The sequence below is a fragment of the Syngnathus scovelli genome, chromosome 21 (assembly GCF_024217435.2).
Source record: "Syngnathus scovelli strain Florida chromosome 21, RoL_Ssco_1.2, whole genome shotgun sequence".
Classification (NCBI taxonomy): Eukaryota; Metazoa; Chordata; class Actinopteri; order Syngnathiformes; family Syngnathidae; genus Syngnathus; species Syngnathus scovelli.
The window spans coordinates 5,020,866-5,040,245 of NC_090867.1; the positions used below are offsets into that span (position 1 = coordinate 5,020,866).

At 45.0% G+C, this 19,380-nt stretch overlaps 1 protein-coding gene across 1 annotated transcript; it reads right to left on the minus strand.

Moving 5' to 3' along the window:
• Positions 1-1,012: 1,012 nt before the first annotated feature.
• Positions 1,013-18,957, minus strand: LOC125991388 (glutamate receptor ionotropic, NMDA 2C). The gene is made up of 16 exons (XM_049759263.1): positions 18,440-18,957; positions 14,394-14,751; positions 14,089-14,187; positions 11,069-11,134; positions 10,777-10,965; positions 10,362-10,702; positions 9,649-9,763; positions 8,869-9,080; positions 7,949-8,117; positions 6,694-6,847; positions 6,362-6,487; positions 5,876-6,105; positions 5,206-5,366; positions 4,747-4,934; positions 3,765-3,997; positions 1,013-3,674 (listed from the first exon to the last, which is right to left on the minus strand). The coding sequence occupies exons 2-16, from the start codon at positions 14,733-14,735 to the stop codon at positions 2,160-2,162; spliced, it is 4,140 nt and encodes a 1,379-aa protein (XP_049615220.1). The 5' UTR covers positions 14,736-14,751; positions 18,440-18,957; the 3' UTR covers positions 1,013-2,159.
• Between the last annotated feature and the right edge of the window lie 423 nt (positions 18,958-19,380).

A 19,380-nucleotide genomic window follows, 5' to 3' on the forward strand; every position in this document is an offset into this window, starting at 1 on the left:
AAAGTTGTGATGTCACTCATACAAAAACTTTGATATGGTAATTAAGACGCAATCTGTCTCATTAAGTCACTTACACTGTCTTTAAATCGGTGACAGACACAATTCCCCGCCAAAGGCTCCATTATCCATCATCACCCTGGCTATTTTGGAGATTACAAATGAGATTTAATATTTAAAATCGCACGACGGGGGCGGGGGAATGTTTCTCTGGATTTCATCTTTATTGTTCCGCTTATTCGATTACATTCTTTCCACCACCCCCGTACCTTGAAATTGGGTTTGAATAGGAGGCAGGGCTTGGTTTCCGGGCCCGTCTGAATGGGCCAAGCGGCGGCGAGATGGAAACGATTGTATCGGAATTGTGCCTGAAGATTGGGCTAGTAATTAACGTTCCTGCTAGCTGGCAGATCCAATCGTCTCGGATTGGGAGGCAAGCTGCGGCCCGAACCAGACACACACACACACACTTTAGTGTTTTTCACAGTGATAAAGCCTTGATCGTACCTCTTAATCCCAACGCGTGTTTGAGTGTCCAGATGTGTTAACCTTTGACTCCTACCCAACTTTTCCGAGAATACTAACCCTTTACCCAAACCGAAAAATGTTATCAATTCAAATAATTGTCAGATTATACTTTGAAGACTTCCTCGTAACGATGAAACGGGCTGCAGCGGACGTCACATGGTAACTTTCATCTTCTTTGATGAACGAGGTTTCCAGACACCTTTGGAGGGATTTCCGCTCAAACGTCTCCCACTTTTTCCTCAGTATTCTCTCATTAACACCCCTTGTCTCGCAACTACAGAAATAGATCTCACGCTCACTTCCCCACCTGTTCTCATATATACCCCCCCCTATCTCTGCATGGCTCGCTGTTATCTCCCCCACTCAAAGTCACCCTCAACATCTCCCCCATTCTTGCGCTTTTTCATCTAAAGGTAAAAAACTTCCTAATCTTGACAACACGAATCAAGATGTAAAAGGCTCTTCATAAAAATAGACACACATTTGTAGTCATCCAAAAAGGCTCTTTAATTGGTCTAAGTGATTAATTACAGGGTGAGGGCAATTGGTAATATAGATAGTATAATAGCTTTCAATCGCCTCATTTAAAAATTGATTATTAAGCAATTAAAAGTGGCGCGAGGGAAGCGAGGGGAGGATGACGAGGGAATACAAAAGAGTGGAAAAGAGCGAGCGATGAAAATCCTAATAGGCAAACTGAGCACGTATATTAGTAACAAATATGCTATCTTGACACAATGTGCCAGAAACGTGAATAGAAAATTTGTGAGTGACTATAAATTCTTATTGTAAGTCGATTACATGAATGACACCGAAATAACATCTTATCAATATAACATTTTGGAATAAATATTCGAAGTATTGTGAGGCCCTTGTGTAATTTCTGTGCTGTATTGTGGCCCTACAAGGAGCACATGGTTGGAATGAATAAGACACCTCGTGCTGATCAGTGCTGTCCGGATCGTACCACCCTCGTGTTCATGTGGACTGCATTCACGTTTTTTTCCTAGACTCGTATGGCACCCACCTGCAAAGTTTAGCGGCAAGCCGTTTTTGTCTACTCCTGCTAGCAAACGAGCTAGCCTCCAAACAAACGCTATCGAAACATCTAACAATAAGCTTAAAGCTTACTGATCCACACGATTCTTCTTCTCTGACAATAATATGCTACAGTAGTACGTTGTTATAAAAATAGATAGCCGCTTTGAAGAAGTTACCTGATGTCTGTTCGCAGATGTCTCAAACCGATATCATCCTAGCATAGCGCTGCCCTGTCAAAATTTCCTCAACTCTTCACATTCTTTCATGACGCGTTTGTGTTTCTTTTTGTTTTTTTGGTGACAGATCTGATCCTTTAATCCCCGTCGCTATCTCTTCACAGTTGGCGACATGACACCAGTGTTTGGATCCCATCCACAGTAAAATATGTACACCACAAACCACGAATCACAGCATGAAAATTCCGGTTATACTTCCATCACAAAGCGACACCATGGACAATTTAGTGCACAAAACGCACAAGCGAGAGGATCCCCATCTTCAGTGCATATGTTCACAATCGTTGAAGGTCTCCCCAAAAATTAGCCAACCTTCTCCACAGTGGTCAGTTGTAAATTCTCCTTGGTCTTTATGGTTCACACCTCCGACTCCAAACTGGACACCCGTTTCCAGGGTCGGAGCATGCAGGGGCTCCCCGCTGCCAGGCCTACTCCTCCCTGACTGCCTTGCTTCTCCGATCCAGTCTGGGAGCTCTGATAAATCCCGTACAGGCTGTCCTGGTACAGCAAGGACCGCTGTCCCCCGCATCGCCCCCCACCGCAGGCCAGGAGCTGGCATACGGGACTGGCTACTGGGTGACTGCCTGGGGTCTGGTTGTGGTTTTGAAGGTCAAGGGGGGAGTGGTAGAGCGGTAGCCCGGGATAGGAGTTCAGGTATTGGGCGTACTGTCTGCTGAGCAGGCTGGTGGCTCTCCGTACCATCCCCCGCCCTAAGCCGGCACCGTATCGCACCGCCTCACCGTATGTCGGGAGATGGGTGGACTGGGAATACCTCAGCCGTTGGCCTTTACGACCAGCGGGCCTCCTGTGATCCTCCCGTATGTGGAGGTACGCCTGGTTCCGCGGGAGGCACAGGTTGTTCCGGAGGTGGGCGGGGTTGTTGGCCTTTGCAGCCATGGTTGGCGTGAGGATGCACGGGAACAGGTCAGGAAGCGTGGAGGGCGACTGGCTGGAAAGAGATGATTGGGACTCGTCGAGCTGGTGGATCTGCTCGCTGCCCCATGTTGCCTTCAGGAATGAGGGGCGGCGGCGCCTACGTCTTCCCCTCAACATGAGATCCTCCGGAGGCCAAGATCTGTAGTTCTCCACCGGAGGACACGTCCCCTCCACCGAGTAGATGCTCTCCATGCTGGGGGCAGAGATGTGTTTGCACTGGAGGTTGTTGGCTTTGAGCTCGCTGAGGGTGAGCTTGTTCTTCTCGTGATCCTTGTACTTCCTTCTCTCTGTGTCACCATCCCCAGACTGGAAGCTTTTGGATCTTCGTTTCCTCTGGTGGATGCCTCCCTCCGTGTTCTGGTTTTGGACCACGGGGACAGGATGGGAGGTATAGATATCAGGCAGCTGCAGGTCTGTGTATGAGATGAACCTCGAGTGTGGGTGGGTGTCTACATATAGTCTTCCGGTGGTCTGGTAATGGCGGGGATGCTGATGGGGGAGAGTTTCGCTGACCGCCAGGTGCGGGCCGCTGAGGCTGGACACGGGAAGCGGGCGCTCGTATAGACAGGAAGTGGAATGGGTTGGGAGCGTGTAGCGCAGTGGCGTGGGCCTGCTGACGCACCTCTGCGGCGAGATCGATTGCTGCGGGAAGGACACGTGGTTCTCCATGACATACGCAAAGCCTCCAGGTACCGTCTCGGCAGCCACATGGGGGACACGGACCGGCAAGCCGCTCCCGCTGTGCCGGCTAAAGTGCTCGATGGTCTTGGTGGCATTGTCAAGGGAACTCTCAACATTGGCGGTGGACACCAGGTCCTTAGCGGTGCGCAGCATCTTCAGCATGTTGGCTTGGGCGTAGTTGGATGTCAGGTCAGGTTTGGCTAGACCGGATGAATGGCCGTGATCTTCCACACCCTTGAAGCAACTGTAGATACCCTGAAAAGGAAAGAAAACCGAATAAATAGCTCGTGATTTGATTAATGCTAATTGCAAACAAGCATTAATGTCTCTTTTTGTGGGCCTCACCCGACTGATGGCCAACAGGAAGTCGAGTTTGTGGGACTTGTGGAGCGAGTGACGCAGCTTCCAGTAGAGCAGATGCTCCCAGGCGAACACAAGCAGGCTGAGGCCCATGGCCACCAACAGCATGTAAAAGACACCCGCCATGTTGTCAATGTCCAGCTTGCTGCTCATCACCTCGTTCTTCTCATTCTGGCAGATGCCTGAGAGCCACACTGTCTCCAGGCGCTGTGTATCACCTGGAATGGGAGAATACATTGAAAAAAAAAAAACATGGCTGCCACATGGGGGGTTTATCACTTGGTTGTCCATATGCATTATCATAGCTTCATGGAAAGCATAAAAGAATATGTTTATGGATATGTGTTGAGACTTAAAGCTCTCCGTGAAGGTATGAATATTAACTCCAGCAGCTTTCATGGTTTGTTTATGATGCTGTATACAGTGTGTGTGTGTTTGTATAATGTATTGTAGATAATCGCACACGCTCCATTCCCATGGATTTCATTCTTCACGGAATGCCTGCCTCCATTCTGCAAAATGAATTGCTGAATAGAAATAGGGGTACGCCATATATTTCCTTTTAACCGAGTAGGCCCAGGATGTAAGGCAGGGGTGTCAAACTCTGGCCAGTGGGCCAAATTTGGCCCACCAAGATGTTTGTAATTTTTTTATTACCATTCATCTTAGTGCTTACTAGTATCTGATATACTGTATCGTCATATTTTGAGATACAATCCCAACGCCTTCGTGTCGAATGTCATAACAACTGGTAAATTGTCGCAGAGTTTGTTAAAAACGTTCATCTTTGATTTTTATCCAACTCTGCCATCTTGCTCATTCTCAAGTGGTAAAATTGTCCTTTGAGTTAACAACCGCACGCATTGACATTTGCCTCGAGAACACAGACAAAGCAAAGCAGGGGTCCGCGTTTTCTCTCCACGCTTGACACAATGGCGTTACGCAAGCTTTTTGATCGGTCGCCCACCGTCGCCGAGGAACTGCAACAGCGCCAGGTCGATGAGCCTCTTCCAGCGTGAGTCTTTCTGCAAGGCGATGCCGTAGCCGGTGGTGGCGAAGACTTTGCCGCTGCCGATGGTGACCAGCTTGCAACCTTCGTCCTTGCCCGCCATGTAGTTGAGCACGGCCGCGTCGTAGATGAAGGCATCCAGCTTTCTGCAAACAATTCCACATTTCTTACACAGTGACCATGACGTCAATCTGTCTTTTGTACTCTTCCAAATATAAGCCACCCCCCCACCCAAAAAAAGACAGCACTTTGAAATACAAATGAAGCACTAGAAGTGATTTTATTAATCTAAAAATGTATCCAGCACATTCCTGAAATATGCGCGACTAAAAAAAAAAAAGTGTCATCAAACGAAGTAGCAAGAGGGCGAGTTAAAAATAAGTCTTTTGTGCAAAAAAAAAAAAAAAAAGACCGTACCCGGTTTTGAGGCTGTCGAGTGCCTCCTCCACACCCTTTTGGTTGTACTTCATCATATGCGTGTGCATGTCGGGATAGTTGCTTCGGATGTTGCGCTCCGTGCTGCCGTTCGGGACCGTCCCGAAGCGGAAGGGGGGGTAGTGCTCGTGCGGCTTCTGGAACTGCGGGGAAACCAAGGAGACTTGATGACGGGATGAGAGGAAAGAAAAGGGACTGACGGGAGGGAGAGTGGGGGAAAAAGAATAAGGAATACGTGAGTAGTAAAAAGACATTTAAATGAGGAAAAAGGGGGGGGCGAGGACTCCGAAGAAGAATGGAGGTGAAGACATAGGGAGGAGGGGGAACGGATGAGGCACTTCTCCCTTAAATCCAATTTTAAAAGCATATTTTCTTCGCCACCAAATCAGCCGCAAGATTCCACGAGCGCGGAAACGTGTCGCTTTGTTGCGCTGGCCTCGCGCATAGCTAGGAAAACTGGATAAATAAAACAAAGATGCTTTCTTATTGACTACAGGTGACATTTAGCGACGTGTTTTTCTTGAAGCGGGGGGGTGAGGAATGCGAGCACACGGCGCTGGAATATGGATGGACAAACACTCTGATCAAAGTCACTTATTGATTGGTTTGAGGAAATCGTCGGGTTTCCCGCTGGCCTCGGAGAAGCTCTCACCTTCTTGTCGGAGAGGCCGGAGACGGTGTCGATGTACTGCTCCTGGATCATGAAGGCGGCCAGGTTGGCGGTGTACGACGCCAGGAAGATGACGGCGAAGAAGGCCCAGATCAGCACCATGATCTTGCTGGTGGTACCTTTGGGGTTCTCGATGGGTACCGAGTTGTTGAACACAATGCCCCATAGCAGCCAAACCGACTTGCCGATGGTGAAGGTGGGGCCGCCCGAAGCTGCACACCAAAAATGGAGGAAACGGCATTTTCCATTACGGCACAAGCTGAGCGGGCTCCGACATCCATCTTAGCTTCGATTACCGCGCTGACGAACGCTAATTAAAATGTGACCTTTCGGACTCGTGCAACCGGGGACGCTCTGTCAGAAGTGCATGGCGGGATTGATTAGCTGCAGCCCGGGAAGCCGACACGGGTTCACGCATGCGGACGGAGGTTAGTTGGAACGTACTGGGTTGTTTTCTCCAAAACGTACCTTTGGCGCTCACTAGGCTGCGGTTGTACCCGACCGGACTGAAGTACTCGAACACAAACACCGTCACGGCCACCACCGTTAAGCACATAACGAACATCATGACCCACACGGCCGGACTGTACGGCTCTGCGGGAGGAAACAAGCGTCAGTGGGTATGAATCTGTTTCGCATTTTGTTGTTTGGAAGAGGACATGAGGGATTTAGTTGTAGGCTCCAGCTAGCGGCGGAATAAAAGCTTAACAGAAAGTTTTCCTGGGGAGGCGGCGGAGGCAGGCACTTTTTAAAAGTAGGCCATCCCGGGAGAAAGCGGGAGGAGCCATTAACGTCCTCACCGAGGAAGGCGGACGGGGAGACGGTGCCGTTGCTGCGGGCGACCATGACGCTGATTCCCGTTTCCACAAACGGCACAGAGAAGTCGATGATTTCCGAGCGCTCCTCGTTGATGGTGAGCGAGCCGATGGCCATGTCGGCGCGTCGGTACACAACCTGGAAACACACGTTTGACACTTACTCATTATATGTCGATCGGTAAATTGTCACATACATAATTTTATCGCATATACGTACATGTGCATATGTATAAATATAAATACATATAAAATTAAAATTCTATAAATATATCAATTAAATTTATATATATATATAAATTAAAATTATATATATATATATATATATATATATATATATATAAATATAAATACATAACAATAAATATAAATATATATATATATATAAATAAATATAAATACATAATAAATATAAATATTATAACAATAAATACAAATATATAAATATACATACATATATATACATATAAACATTGGGAGCAGATGCACATGCAAGGCTCCTCTCTAGAAAAACACCTGCTCGCGCCGCCTTACTCTCTCATGCAGCTGTTTGATGCGGTCCATATGCATGTGTGTGTTTGTGTGTGTGTGTATATGGCAGCATGTGTGTGCGTATGCACACTGTCACACCACTGACCCACTTTAGAGTCCATCAAAGAGTCGACACTGTAGCGAGGCAGGTGTCTGTTGGGAGCCTTTCAGCGCTAATAGCGTGGAGGAAGACGACATAACGCATATATTAGAAGTTTATTATCGATTGGTTCCAGCTCCAAAGTGTGAAAAGCTTCATTCGTCGTGCCTTAGTTTGTACTGCTGTACAATTTGAACTGCAGCAGCAGGATAAAGAAAATCTTGTCGGTCAATGTCTTGATGAATTGAAAATGTGAGACGCCATTTATCATTTCATTGCAGTTTACAAAATTGGGACGCACAAGGTTTCAAATCGTGACCGTCTATTGCAGACGATAATAATACAGAGGCCTATAAAAGGTCATTTATTCGGTATTAAAACTGATGGATGACAAAAAGTTGTTTTGTCACTTCAAAGAATTTGAAAGTTCCCCCGAACGGCAGCTCTGCTCTCGACAGTAACTTGTGACTGCAAGCAAATTTAAAGCTACAAATGCTTGTTGTGCCTGCAGGTGAAACAACACTCAAGGAACCTGCGGCATATGTTTTTGTTTGTGGAACTTAAGGGAAAAACTTTTCTCTGTCCTTCTTTGATGCCACCTCCGCTTACCTCACCAATCATACCGTTCCAAGTGCCGCGCACCAGTTTGCCGTGCTTGCCGTTGGTGACCAGGTAGAGGTCGTAAGAGAATTTGATGGTGCGGGAAAGTTTCTTCAGGATGTCAATGCAGAAACCCTTGCAGCACAGCTTTGTGTATGACTCAGAGTGGCCGATGATGCTGAGAAAAAATAAATAAATACAATTTATTTTAATTATTTTTTTATTTTATTATGTTGATTATTTATATTATAATGATAAATAAAATGTATTTTAATTATTAAAAAATAATGACAATAATTAAATTAAATTAAAATAAAAATAAATTATAAAAAAATGATTTTGAGAGGCTAAGTAAACTAAATAACTAATTTTAATTATTATTATTATTATTTTTAATTTAATTTGATTTAATTATTTTTATTTATTTAATAATAATAATAATACTAATAAATAAAAATTATTTAAAAAAAATTCATTTTATTTTGTTGATTATTTTACATTATAATAAAATTATTTTAGCTTGCATTTTTTTTGTTTGCCAGAGTACAATCTGACTAGATGTTTATCTGATTGAAGGAGAGGTGTATGGGATTAATTATGATGAATTAATTTATTTGTCATTTCATTTCTAGTTAAACCCATACATCCTTTTTTGTCCCGACTTGCTACCCATAGAGTTGTTACATAAAAAAAATAAAAAATATCTGGCATACTGACTGCTATAAGGCAGAAGTTCTCCAAACAGGAGCTCAGTGCATGTCATTTGCATAAAATTGCCAAATTTAGATTCGGCTCGCGAGCTTTTTGATCAGTGAAACAAACAAGTCAGCTCAACGGCTCGCTCTTGACCTTGCAAACAAACAAAATATAATCTCATCCCGGCGTCTGGTGACACGCTTTCGGAAAGGAGCCTAGACGTCTGCATGTACCTTTCAGAGTGATTGGACTGGCGCCTGCAGGGCACCGTGTTGCGGACGCATGTGCCCGTACCGGGGTCCACGTTTTCAACTATGACGAAGGGGCGCTCCTCAAGCGTGGCCACAGTTAAGTGACGGTCATCTGTCACATGTTCCAGAAAGTTGCCATAGCGCGGCCACACCGGGTAACGCACCTGCAGGATGCCCCGACCATAGGTGCCCACCTGGGGAGAGAGTAGGTGGGGCACAATCATCTCTGACCCTCTTATAGGAACATTAACCTGATCAGTATGTCAGATTACTTAAAATTTTGGTTCCGGTAGAATATGCGGGGCAAAATAATCAAAGTAGAAATTGTAAAATTCATGATGAAAAGGAGGAAATACATGCTCATACACACATATTTGTCGACAGCAGGTCTAGCTAGTCTGGTGGCAGTGATGAATGAGGTTGCCTCCAAAGCGGAAATAAATATTTTTTTTTTTTTTACGTCAAGAGCGTTTCAGTACACCCATCAAATAATTACAAAAAACGATGAAATTCCTAGTTAGCATTAGGCTAACATTAGCCCGTCATATTCCAAGCAGACAAACAAAACAATGTTGTTTTGCACTCATTTCCGCTCCTTTTTTTTTTTTGTGTGACTTTTTGTCAGATGAATAATATGTTAAAGAAACATAATGCACATTAGCGAAACCAACCATCTGCGGCGATAATGTCTCGTCAGGAAGTTGCGAGATTTACGAGGGGGGGGGGGGGGGGGGGGGAAACAAATTTCCGCCTCACCCATACCTTATCCCACACCCGTTCTCTATCCAGGGCGATGACAACCATAGAAGGGTTGGAGAGGAAGCCTCTGCTGTTGAATGACAGGTCCCTCCTTTCCCAGGTTACATTCAGCATGTGCCTGCAAAAAAAAGTCATCCTTGTTTCCAATCAAGAAAATTCTTACCACATCACAAGAGAGGAATTTGCATATTCATTTGTACGCTTGCAATCATCACTTTCTAATTAAACCTGCAGCTTCCCCAGGAGGCTTCAATCTAATGCCGGGTAAGTCATTAGGGGATAATAGGAGGCCGGTAGTTTTGTTCCGACTGAGGCCATTTCTGCTGTTTGTTATACGGCGTACGTACCATGCGATACGGCCATGACAGATTGGCTTCTGAATAATAAATCAAGGTTAATTTGCATGTTTGGCCACAGGCAAGAGGGACAGAATGACTCATGAGTCAAGGGTTACAAAAACACACATAAAGATGATTAATGAGAAAGAAAAAGTGTAGCAATTAAATTTGGTTTAGTTAAGTTGGGTCGTAAAATTTTCCAATGATGAAGGTGTTTTGCAAGTACGATATTGTTTTGAGTTACTCGGGACAGGGAATCTAAAAATAACCTTAGGCGATGAGCCATACGCTGCTTCACCGAGTCTCAAGACATGAAGAACTTTGCAGACTTGGAAAGTAGCTGTCAAAATGGTTGAGCGGGGGAATTGCAAAGCGTACCTGAAAAGCGTGTTGTTGCCCGAGTGCTTTGCAAGTTTGCTGCAGTCGCCGTGTCCTTCGGGGATGAAGCCGTGCTGCTTCTTGAAGCTCTCGGCGCCTTTGGCCACGATGGCGACGCCTTCGCGTACCCGCTGCCGCAAGCTCTTGCGCCACTGCTCCGTGATGACGCCGATGACGCCCACGGGGAAAATGGCGGGCGGCGACACCTCGGGGTTGCCCACAGCTGAGCTGGGCAGGATCCAGATGTAGCCCGGCCCCACCAGACCCACCTCAAAGGCTTGGCGGAAAAGGAAATGCGCCTCCTCAAAGGAGCAGTACACCAGAAGGACCTGCGAATCCACCTGACGATAACACACGCTTCAAGTTAGCAAAGAAATTGTAGGATCAGTTTTAATATGTATATTAAATATTGGACCTGTTGCAGAATGCGCCGGGTCCTTATGTCGTTGGCCCCGACGGACATCTCCATGGTCAGGACGTCCTGGAGATCCCACATAAAGTAGGACGTATCCGTGTAGGCCTGAACGATGTCCACGAAGGTGTCGTATCCTGGCAGCAAGCTTGTGATGATTGCAAACTCGCCCCAGTCGTACTCCTCCATGATCTAAAATTGAAAGTGACACTCAATCAAGTACCAGTAATCAAAATGATTCCTTTCCAAACCTCAAATTATTTTTCTGGTGGACAAAAAAACTTGAGCAACATACCTTGAACATGCAGAGGACCTGCTGCTCCAGAGACGCTCCCATCTGCAGGAATGACGAACCTTCCGACTGCCATAGTGACACAAAAGTATGCCAATTAATGACAAACTTTAAAGATTTAAAATCATAATAATTTGGTACACAATTTAAGATTTTATTTTGAATTGACTACATTTTGAATGTCTCGACTGTGTGCTCTTTTGTCATATTTATATTTGAAAATTTTAAATCAACAAATACATAAAAAAGCTCTTTTCTAATAAAGCAATAACATTTTTTTAAACATAACATTTAAATTGAACAAAAACATCAAATGGTCCTTCTTGCACACGTCTTTTTGTAGGAACTCTCGCGGAACACAATGACGTTTGACATTTTATGTATGCTCATTAAGTTTCTGTGTTTGCTCTCAAGTGTGTGAACCAGCTGTTCCCTTTCTGTCACGACGTTGCATGTGTGTTAGCATTCGTTAGCATATCATCTGTGCGCGTGTGTGTGTGTTAGCATACATTACCATATCTACTCATACAAGATAGGATGTGATCTTTCAAACCGACATAGGGACTGATTTTGTTACATTTGTGTCATCCGATGTTACATAATGAGGTACATAAGCATAAAAAAATACATTCTGATATGTTTTGTCATATTTGGGAGATTTGAAGGAGCCTGTGATGTAAGCAGGTGCAAGAAAGACAGCTTTTAATGCAAAATATTCACTGATTTGATAGCTCCTGCAAGAAGGCACCGGAATGAAGTACAGTATTTATTTTAAGAGCGGCACTACAGGCGCTACATCGACATCACGTCTTCTCGCACATGTTCGCCGATAAAAAGTAGTGAGGGCGGGAACACGTAGTGTTAAACTGTCAAAGTGCCTTTTGGGATCTGACTCTCCGGGCCTCGTCTCCGAGGGCGTAGAGCTGTCATCCCCCCACCCCCCCCCCCATCCCCCCCTACTCTTGAGAGCCGTGAGCCTGAGGAATCGCAAAAGAGTATCACAGCCAGACTCGCCGTCATTCAATTTAATCTCAGTCTGGGGTTGCTCGGGCTTCGCCCCAGGAGGGTGCGGTGCCGCCGCGACACGGAGCCGGGCCTTAAAAATAGCGCACAAGCAAGTCCGCCTATCACTGCAAAAAAAATAAAAAAATCACAATGGGGATTTAGTTCTTGATAGTGACGAGGTGCATCACTTTAAGAAGTAGCATTAACCTCCAAATAGGATGTCACCTTAAACTTAACTCAATGAACGAGCTAACTGTAAAAACTCCGCCATACAACATCCAATTGGCAAAACACAAACAAAAAAGCAAAACGTGACACCTTGTGGTCCACTTTCTGTCGCCATGACCTTGGCGTGATCACAAATACGTAATTAGCAATCCTACGGGAGTGTATGCTAACATAGCAGCGCACCTGCGCCGTGTCGCAAACAAAACAAATAAAACGACTCAAGCCCGTGATTGATGTTTGCAGCCAAGAGACTTTTACAAGTAGAAGCATTTGTCTCAATTTGAGGCCACCGGCACGTTTGCTGCACTCTTGGACCAGAAGTGGCCCAATAAGTCTCACCGGATCACACCGCCGTTTCTTTTTTCGGATCTATTCATGTATTTTTAACAGGACAGTTTGACCCGCTTTCTCCGTTTGTTTTTCTGATCGCTCACTTCTGGCCTCTTCCAAAAAGGAGGTCAACCAACCCTGAAGCCCAGCGGTATTCCAATCGTGGAAGAGGTTTTTTTTTTTTTTCGTGCCAGGAATGAAACTTAATTAATACCAGCTCGCCTTCAAGTCGTTGGCTTGATAATTTATTAGGAGCGGTGAAACTAGCATGGGGCCAGATGTGACACGGGATTTTAACCCAGGGTTGACCCTCTGATTTTAAACTTAACTAACTTTATATACAGCTCTTAAATTGAACCTATTCGACTGCTCAGGCATGTCTAGTAAATCTTCAAGTCGCAAATGGAAATGACGCATCTGAATGCATTCCATACACACAAAGGCCATAACCCGCTCTTATAGGACTTCCTCCCCCGCCTTCCGTCTTTGTTGTTAAGCGACCCAGTTGGGTGTGAATGGGGGGGCGGATGGAAGAGCCGGGGCGAGGCTGCCGCTTCTTCTTCCGACACCATCAAAGACGTTCGTCATAGCGGGTATTGATAATCAAGCGCCATTGAGGTGAGAAGAATCAGCCTCTCCACCTGCACTATTGTGTCTGACAGTCTCTTTTTCCCATTCGGTGCTAAAAAAGACATTTTAATACTGAATAGATGCTAAAAAGTGGGTATGCAAATAAGGGATGGGGAGGGGGGGCGTTTTGGGGTGACGGATAAGATCAACGAGGGAGCCAAAGCCTCCTGAAGCGTCTCATTAAGGCTTTTAATGGTGTCCTGCAGCTCGGGGGCGAGCAGACGCTTCCTTAATTGAATTCAACACTTGAGAGGCATTTACATGTGGGCAAGAAAAGAATTACGTAAGGGGAGAGCTCGGTGGTACGTACGCCGTTAAATAAATATCATACAATAGAGATCTAGATATTATTAAATGCCATGTATGGTAAATATCATATGAGCTAATCAAGAGCATTATTTCTGGGTGGATTTAGAGCCCTACTCTTAAAACCCTAATCCTAATTTGAAACCTAACAAGCAATGGCTCCAAGACTGGCGACTTCTTCTCCCACTGCATGCAATTATTGTGTGCGCGAGTGTTGATGCGCGTCTACATGTGAGAGCGAATGCTAAAAATACAAGGTGTTGATAACGGCGCTTACACAAAGAAATGAAGATGTGTGAAGAGATGAAGACTTTTGTTCCCCCCCCTAAAAGCTGAGCAAGAACAATAAAAAACTTGAACGTTATGTCAGGTTTCTCTTCTTCATCCGCTTTAAAAACCATCTCATGCTCGAAGAAGGTTCCTTCGTTAATTTTCCCCTCCCAGCACCTCCTCCTCCTTCTTCAAGATGAAAGAAGCTGAATGAGGTCAAAGGCTGTCATCAAATTATTAAAATATTTCAATACCTTATAGGGGATGACCACCGCCGATCCGCCGCTGATGCCCACGATAGGCAGAGCCGTCTGGGTTGACAGGAAGTCCAGGATTTGCGCCACCTCGGTCACCTGAAGACCACCCCAAATGATGTCAATGAATCTCGGCCGTGTATCAACGCCCTCAATGCCACTATCCTCCATAAAAATGGCTTTCCTCGGCTGATTGATGACAGCGCGGCAATAAAAGGCAGCGAACGGCGACGGTTTCGCATTTCAGTAAAACAGATGGTAAGAAGGACGCTTGAGGGTTTTCATTTCACAACGTTGACTCTCACCTGTGTCGTGGCACCTGAGCCAACATCGTCTTCAAACACAACGCCGTGCAGCTTCTCCGTCGCCATGGTATCGCAAAGGCGGGTGAGCAGGTCGCGCGGATTGGTGTCGTTCACCAGCACCGTCACGGGGCTCACCACCACGGGCAGGTCCACAAAGTTCTCGCCGCTCAGCCGGCCTCGCACCTCGCTCTGATAACTGGAGCCGCTGAACACCACCGCCACGTTGATGGACGAGTGCAAGAGGAGAGGCCGCCCGTGTAGGGGTCCCGGGGATGCGATGAGGAGAATGAGAAAAAGTGGGGACCAGGGAGAAGGTGTGAACTTTCTCCTTGGAGTGGCCATGTTGGCACCCTACTTCCTGTGTAGACAGGACAGAACATTCTCAACTTCAAAAAATAATACTTCATATATCACCCAAACGAGTACTGATACCTGAAGTACAGTAACAAAATACGTTTTGTTCATACCGGGTAAATGTGTCAGCGTCTGTTGGTGCATGTAATCCGCCTTAATCCTGCCCCTGGTGTCATGGTGGTAATCATCATTCCATCGCTACATGTCTACACGAGTGACAGACGAGCCGAGCGGCGAGTCGTCAATCCTCCATCGGTATGCGCCGCGTGACACCATTGATAGCATTAAGCTAGCTGGCTTTTGTTGGCGTGTAATAATATATACCGTAATTTTCGGACTATAAACCACACCGCACCAGCTAAAACTCGTGATTCAGGGTTCAAAATTTGCAAAAAAAGTTGCGACTTATAGTCCGAAATTTACGGTAGTTTGTTTTCATGTGTCAGCTGACGAACACTTATAATAATTTTTTGTCCGCAAAAGTCTGAAATCGGTACGGGCTTTATAATTCTCTGAAGCATCTGCCGAATTGTCCTTTTGATGCTAAATTCAGGTGCAGCAGACATTCGGCCCAGCTGAGCCATTCAGTGATGTTCAATGGTTAATTTATTCAGGATCACGTGTTCATATTACTCTACGGGTTTACCAACCTACAGCGACGATACAACACCATGCAAATCAACTGTCAAAACATCCAAATGTAAAACGGTTACTTAAGAATCCGAAGACGTTTTCTCCCGGACCTTTGACTTGACACTCGCTATGCAGGACAGGGCGGCTAATTAAATATTCAGAAGGTCAACGTTGGGTCGCGGACAGGCCAATCGAGTGGTGCGTTCCTCATGAATGTTAACGAAACCGACCGAGCTGACATGAAAGGACTCCCGGGGAAAGAATGGCTAGCGGAACAAATCAACCTTAACGAGCCCCCGGCTAAACGTTTAAGGTCGGTAGTGTTACGTTCTCACCTTGCTTGTTATACAGACGTACATGGGACAAGTTATCGTTGTTCTCGTTCAGGAAGTGACCCGTCTTTATCTACTAATTGACACACTTAGCAGTTTAGCTCTGACCTTTTGTTAGCTTGCAACCTTGGTAGCAAAAAGTGAACCGTGCTGAGCAGTGGTTTGAACATCTGCCTCACTGGTGTTCAAAACCTGAATGGAAATAAATCCTCATGCTCTTGGTGGCTACTGGTCACGTGAGACCATCAACATTTGCATGCTCTTGAATCGAAAGTCTTTTGAAGATCTTTCCTTCACGGATCAATAGCTTTGATAGAACGCAGCTCTTTAATATCGTGCAGGTGGGCCATAACCAATAAAGACTTGGGCGTCTTTGATAGGCCACCGAAGTGTCTGAAACGTCCGCAGCCATCAGAGACCTCTGGGATAATTAACAACACATGCCCCGCTTTGATTCAAAGCAACAGCCGAGCGGGTTAAGCGCGTCCTCGCTACTCTTGGCGGGCTATCAATCATTCATCTTAATAAGGTTTTGATGCTCGCGGTCTTTGAGGTGCACGGCGCGAAAACAAAGCGGCGGTTATTAGCTGCCGAGATCAGCGCTGAGGGGTCACGCTTTGGAAAGATGGAAGAGGAAGGCGCCTTTTGTTTTGGTTTTGTTTTGCGCTCGATATAATTTGGATGCTACTTCTTTTGTCGGTTATCTAATTTGATTTAATTGGTCTGAAAAATGATTTCCTATACAAATAACATCTTCTGCCCTTTTTCTAGGTCAACGATGGCAATTGAACGCTAGATGGCAGAAATTTATAATAATCTGAGATTTTAGAAAATCGGATTAATGACATTACCATTCATTTCAATGGGGAACTTTTCTTTGCGATACAAACGTTTTGTGTTTTCAGCGTCAGCACGGAATATCGTAGGCAGCATTCCCGGTATCTGCTCTTCACAACTGCTCTTTTTTTCCGTGTGGGATGAATTACAAGTTCTGCCTCGGTATTTGGCAGTTTAATAAGAATAAGCAAATAAATGCCGACTGGGGAAGGCGAGGGGATAGAGTGTTCCTTTAACAGTTTAATCTCTGCTAGATGATGCAGATTACTGCTGCGTGTGTGCGTATGCGTGCTTGTCAAAGGCCTTCGATGGATAAGCGGAACGGTAACAGAGAGATTGCAACATACAAAGGATATTGTGTTTAATCTGGTGCAAACAAAGCACGAGTTGACCTTTATTTAAGTCTAAAAATGCTTGAAAAGACATTAAGCTATTTTGGTTAGGGGCGGCTATTTTATGATATATTTAACAGGAGACCAACTTTGAAACATTTTTGTAATTCACCTCCACCAAGTCTACGTGGCCTTTCCAGCCTATGTGGTGACAACCTGTTGGAGGGAAATGCCAGCAGACGTGTTTGGTAAGCGCCTGGCGGGGATACACACACACCGCACGCCGCCGCGCTACACAGCAGTCAAGTCGTTTACGCGCTAAGCTGCGATGGGATGGAGTCCTCATGCTGAGTCCCCGGAGAGTATGCAGAGGAATGAGCAGAGAGGATCTACTTGACGAGATGAGCGCCACCATCACCATCGTCACCAGAGATATGGTTTGCGAACTGTACCTTGGTAGAAAAATGGTAGAACTTCACCATGTCTTTCCATACGGTGAGATGAACCGTGACGATAGTCATTAAGGTTAATGTTCAAATTGGCCTCCCAGTTTCGTCAGTAATGTCGTAAGGGGGTTCTGGTAATGGCAAGTACGGAGAGGTTGACATATCTCCTTCTTAAATTGGCTCAACCGCTTAACGACTAGGGAGATGAAAGAGGGACTCACGTATGCATCTAAGAATTCATATGCATTACTACAATATTCCACACTGTGAATGACGGCAACTGGAGAAATATTTTTATTCCATGACAGTCACAGTGTTCCATGGAAGTATACAAATGAAAAATTATTTTCCATTTAAGGATCCATTGTCAAAATTCAAGACCAGGTATTATGATGAATGAATATCCCTTGAACAAATTGATGACAACCCACTGGTTAGCAATAGCGGCTAATAGCGTCTAAATTGTCTCAAAATTTGAATATGCACGACACACGTCTGCTGCCATACGCATTTATCACAATTAGGATTTAAGCGGCTGCCGCGGTATAAACCCCCCCACACCCTTCTCTGCATGGAGTGGGGGTGCCGCCCGTAAGCATTTGACAGCTTTACAGGAAATCGTTGGCGGATGCGCAAGATGAGTGACTTTGAGGGGACAATTGGTTTTCTGACACTCAAAAGAAAATTGACAGTAAGAGTACAGCTGTCATAGTTAGACATATAAATCTCACGGGGATATATGTAAATATCGCAAATTGTGGTGTTGAAATTAATGGCGGCTGTAAGACATGAAAGTGAATATATATTTCAATGAGAATATATATTTGATCATTCCAACCTTGAAGTCGGAATAGTAGGAATGACAAATTTGGTAGGCAAAACAAAAAGTCACAGGTAGTCAGCTATTTTGGATTGAAGAGGGCCATTTTGGGTCATTCTGGACAGCTTGACAAACCAAATCAGTTTGATGAACTTTCAGCACTAAACTATGTGACCCCAAGACTAAAAAATGATATTGACCTGTTAGCTCCACTCAGATGTTCTTTCAAAAGATTAAAAGATTGTTCTTGGCCCAATGGTTACACTGTGTATGAATGTGTGTGTGTGCTCACCTGGGCTTCGTGCAGCCATCCAGCACTAACCCCCACCACGCCATCCCAGGCATCGATCCCTTCCCAGACGGTGCGACGTTGGATCTCGCTGTAGCTATCAAACTTCAGCGTCCTTGCAAGTGTGTGTGGTCACTTGCTATGTGCTATCGGGGTCCGCAGGATGCAGAAAGGAAATCAGCTTGTGTGTATCCCAAGTTGAAGAAAGGTACGGCAGGAGATAGAATACAGCTAGGAAGCCTCCAAGTTAACAACTTCCTTGCTTTCCTTCCATCTCAGCTCTCCCCCAGCTGCAAATAAGCTCCATGGGGTTTGGGTCTAGGAAAAAGTTTTCCATCTTGTACTCCGCAGGGACAAAAGCAAAGCTGGTCCTGATGATGGAGTGAAAAGTGCAGGGTACTAGCAGGTCTTCATCCTGTTGATTTCTTCTTTTTTTTATTATTATTTGGGGAGGGTTGGAGAGTTTTACTTGCGCCGTAATACCGCCCGCTTCACCTTTTCATTTTGTCTCTGTGTGCTTCGTCAGAGGAGGGGTCTTCATGTGAGTTGGGATAATAATAGTGTGAGGATTTATCCCGCTCGCTCCTCCTCCTCTCCTTCCTCCCTCCGCCACCACTCACTACACTCCGCATTTCCTCAGTAATATTCATCTCTTCTCATCATTTCAACACGTCCCAAGTTTTTTTGGGTTTTTTTGCCCTGCTCAATCACCTTTGTTTCCTGTGCCATCAACAGGTCTGAAACCAATGCCATTAATAGGAATGTGCCCACTGCACCCCAACACACACACATATATGTACGAAAATACACGTATAAATAAATAACTATATATATATATATATATATATATATATATATATATATATATATATATATATATATATATATATATATATATATTAGATTTAGATTTATATATATATATATATATATATATTTATATA

What these genes read in the sequence shown, in the direction of transcription:
- LOC125991388 (XM_049759263.1), bottom strand. Translation starts at nt 14,735, where the DNA reads ATGGCCACTCCAAGGAGAAAGTTCACACCTTCTCCCTGGTCCCCACTT. An exon ending in AGGTCCTCTGCATGTTCAAG is followed by an intron (nt 10,966 to 11,068) that starts GTATGTTGCTCA and finishes TTTCAATTTTAG; the next exon opens with ATCATGGAGGAGTACGACTG. An exon ending in CTCCCCGTCCGCCTTCCTCG is followed by an intron (nt 6,488 to 6,693) that starts GTGAGGACGTTA and finishes TTCCTCCCGCAG; the next exon opens with AGCCGTACAGTCCGGCCGTG.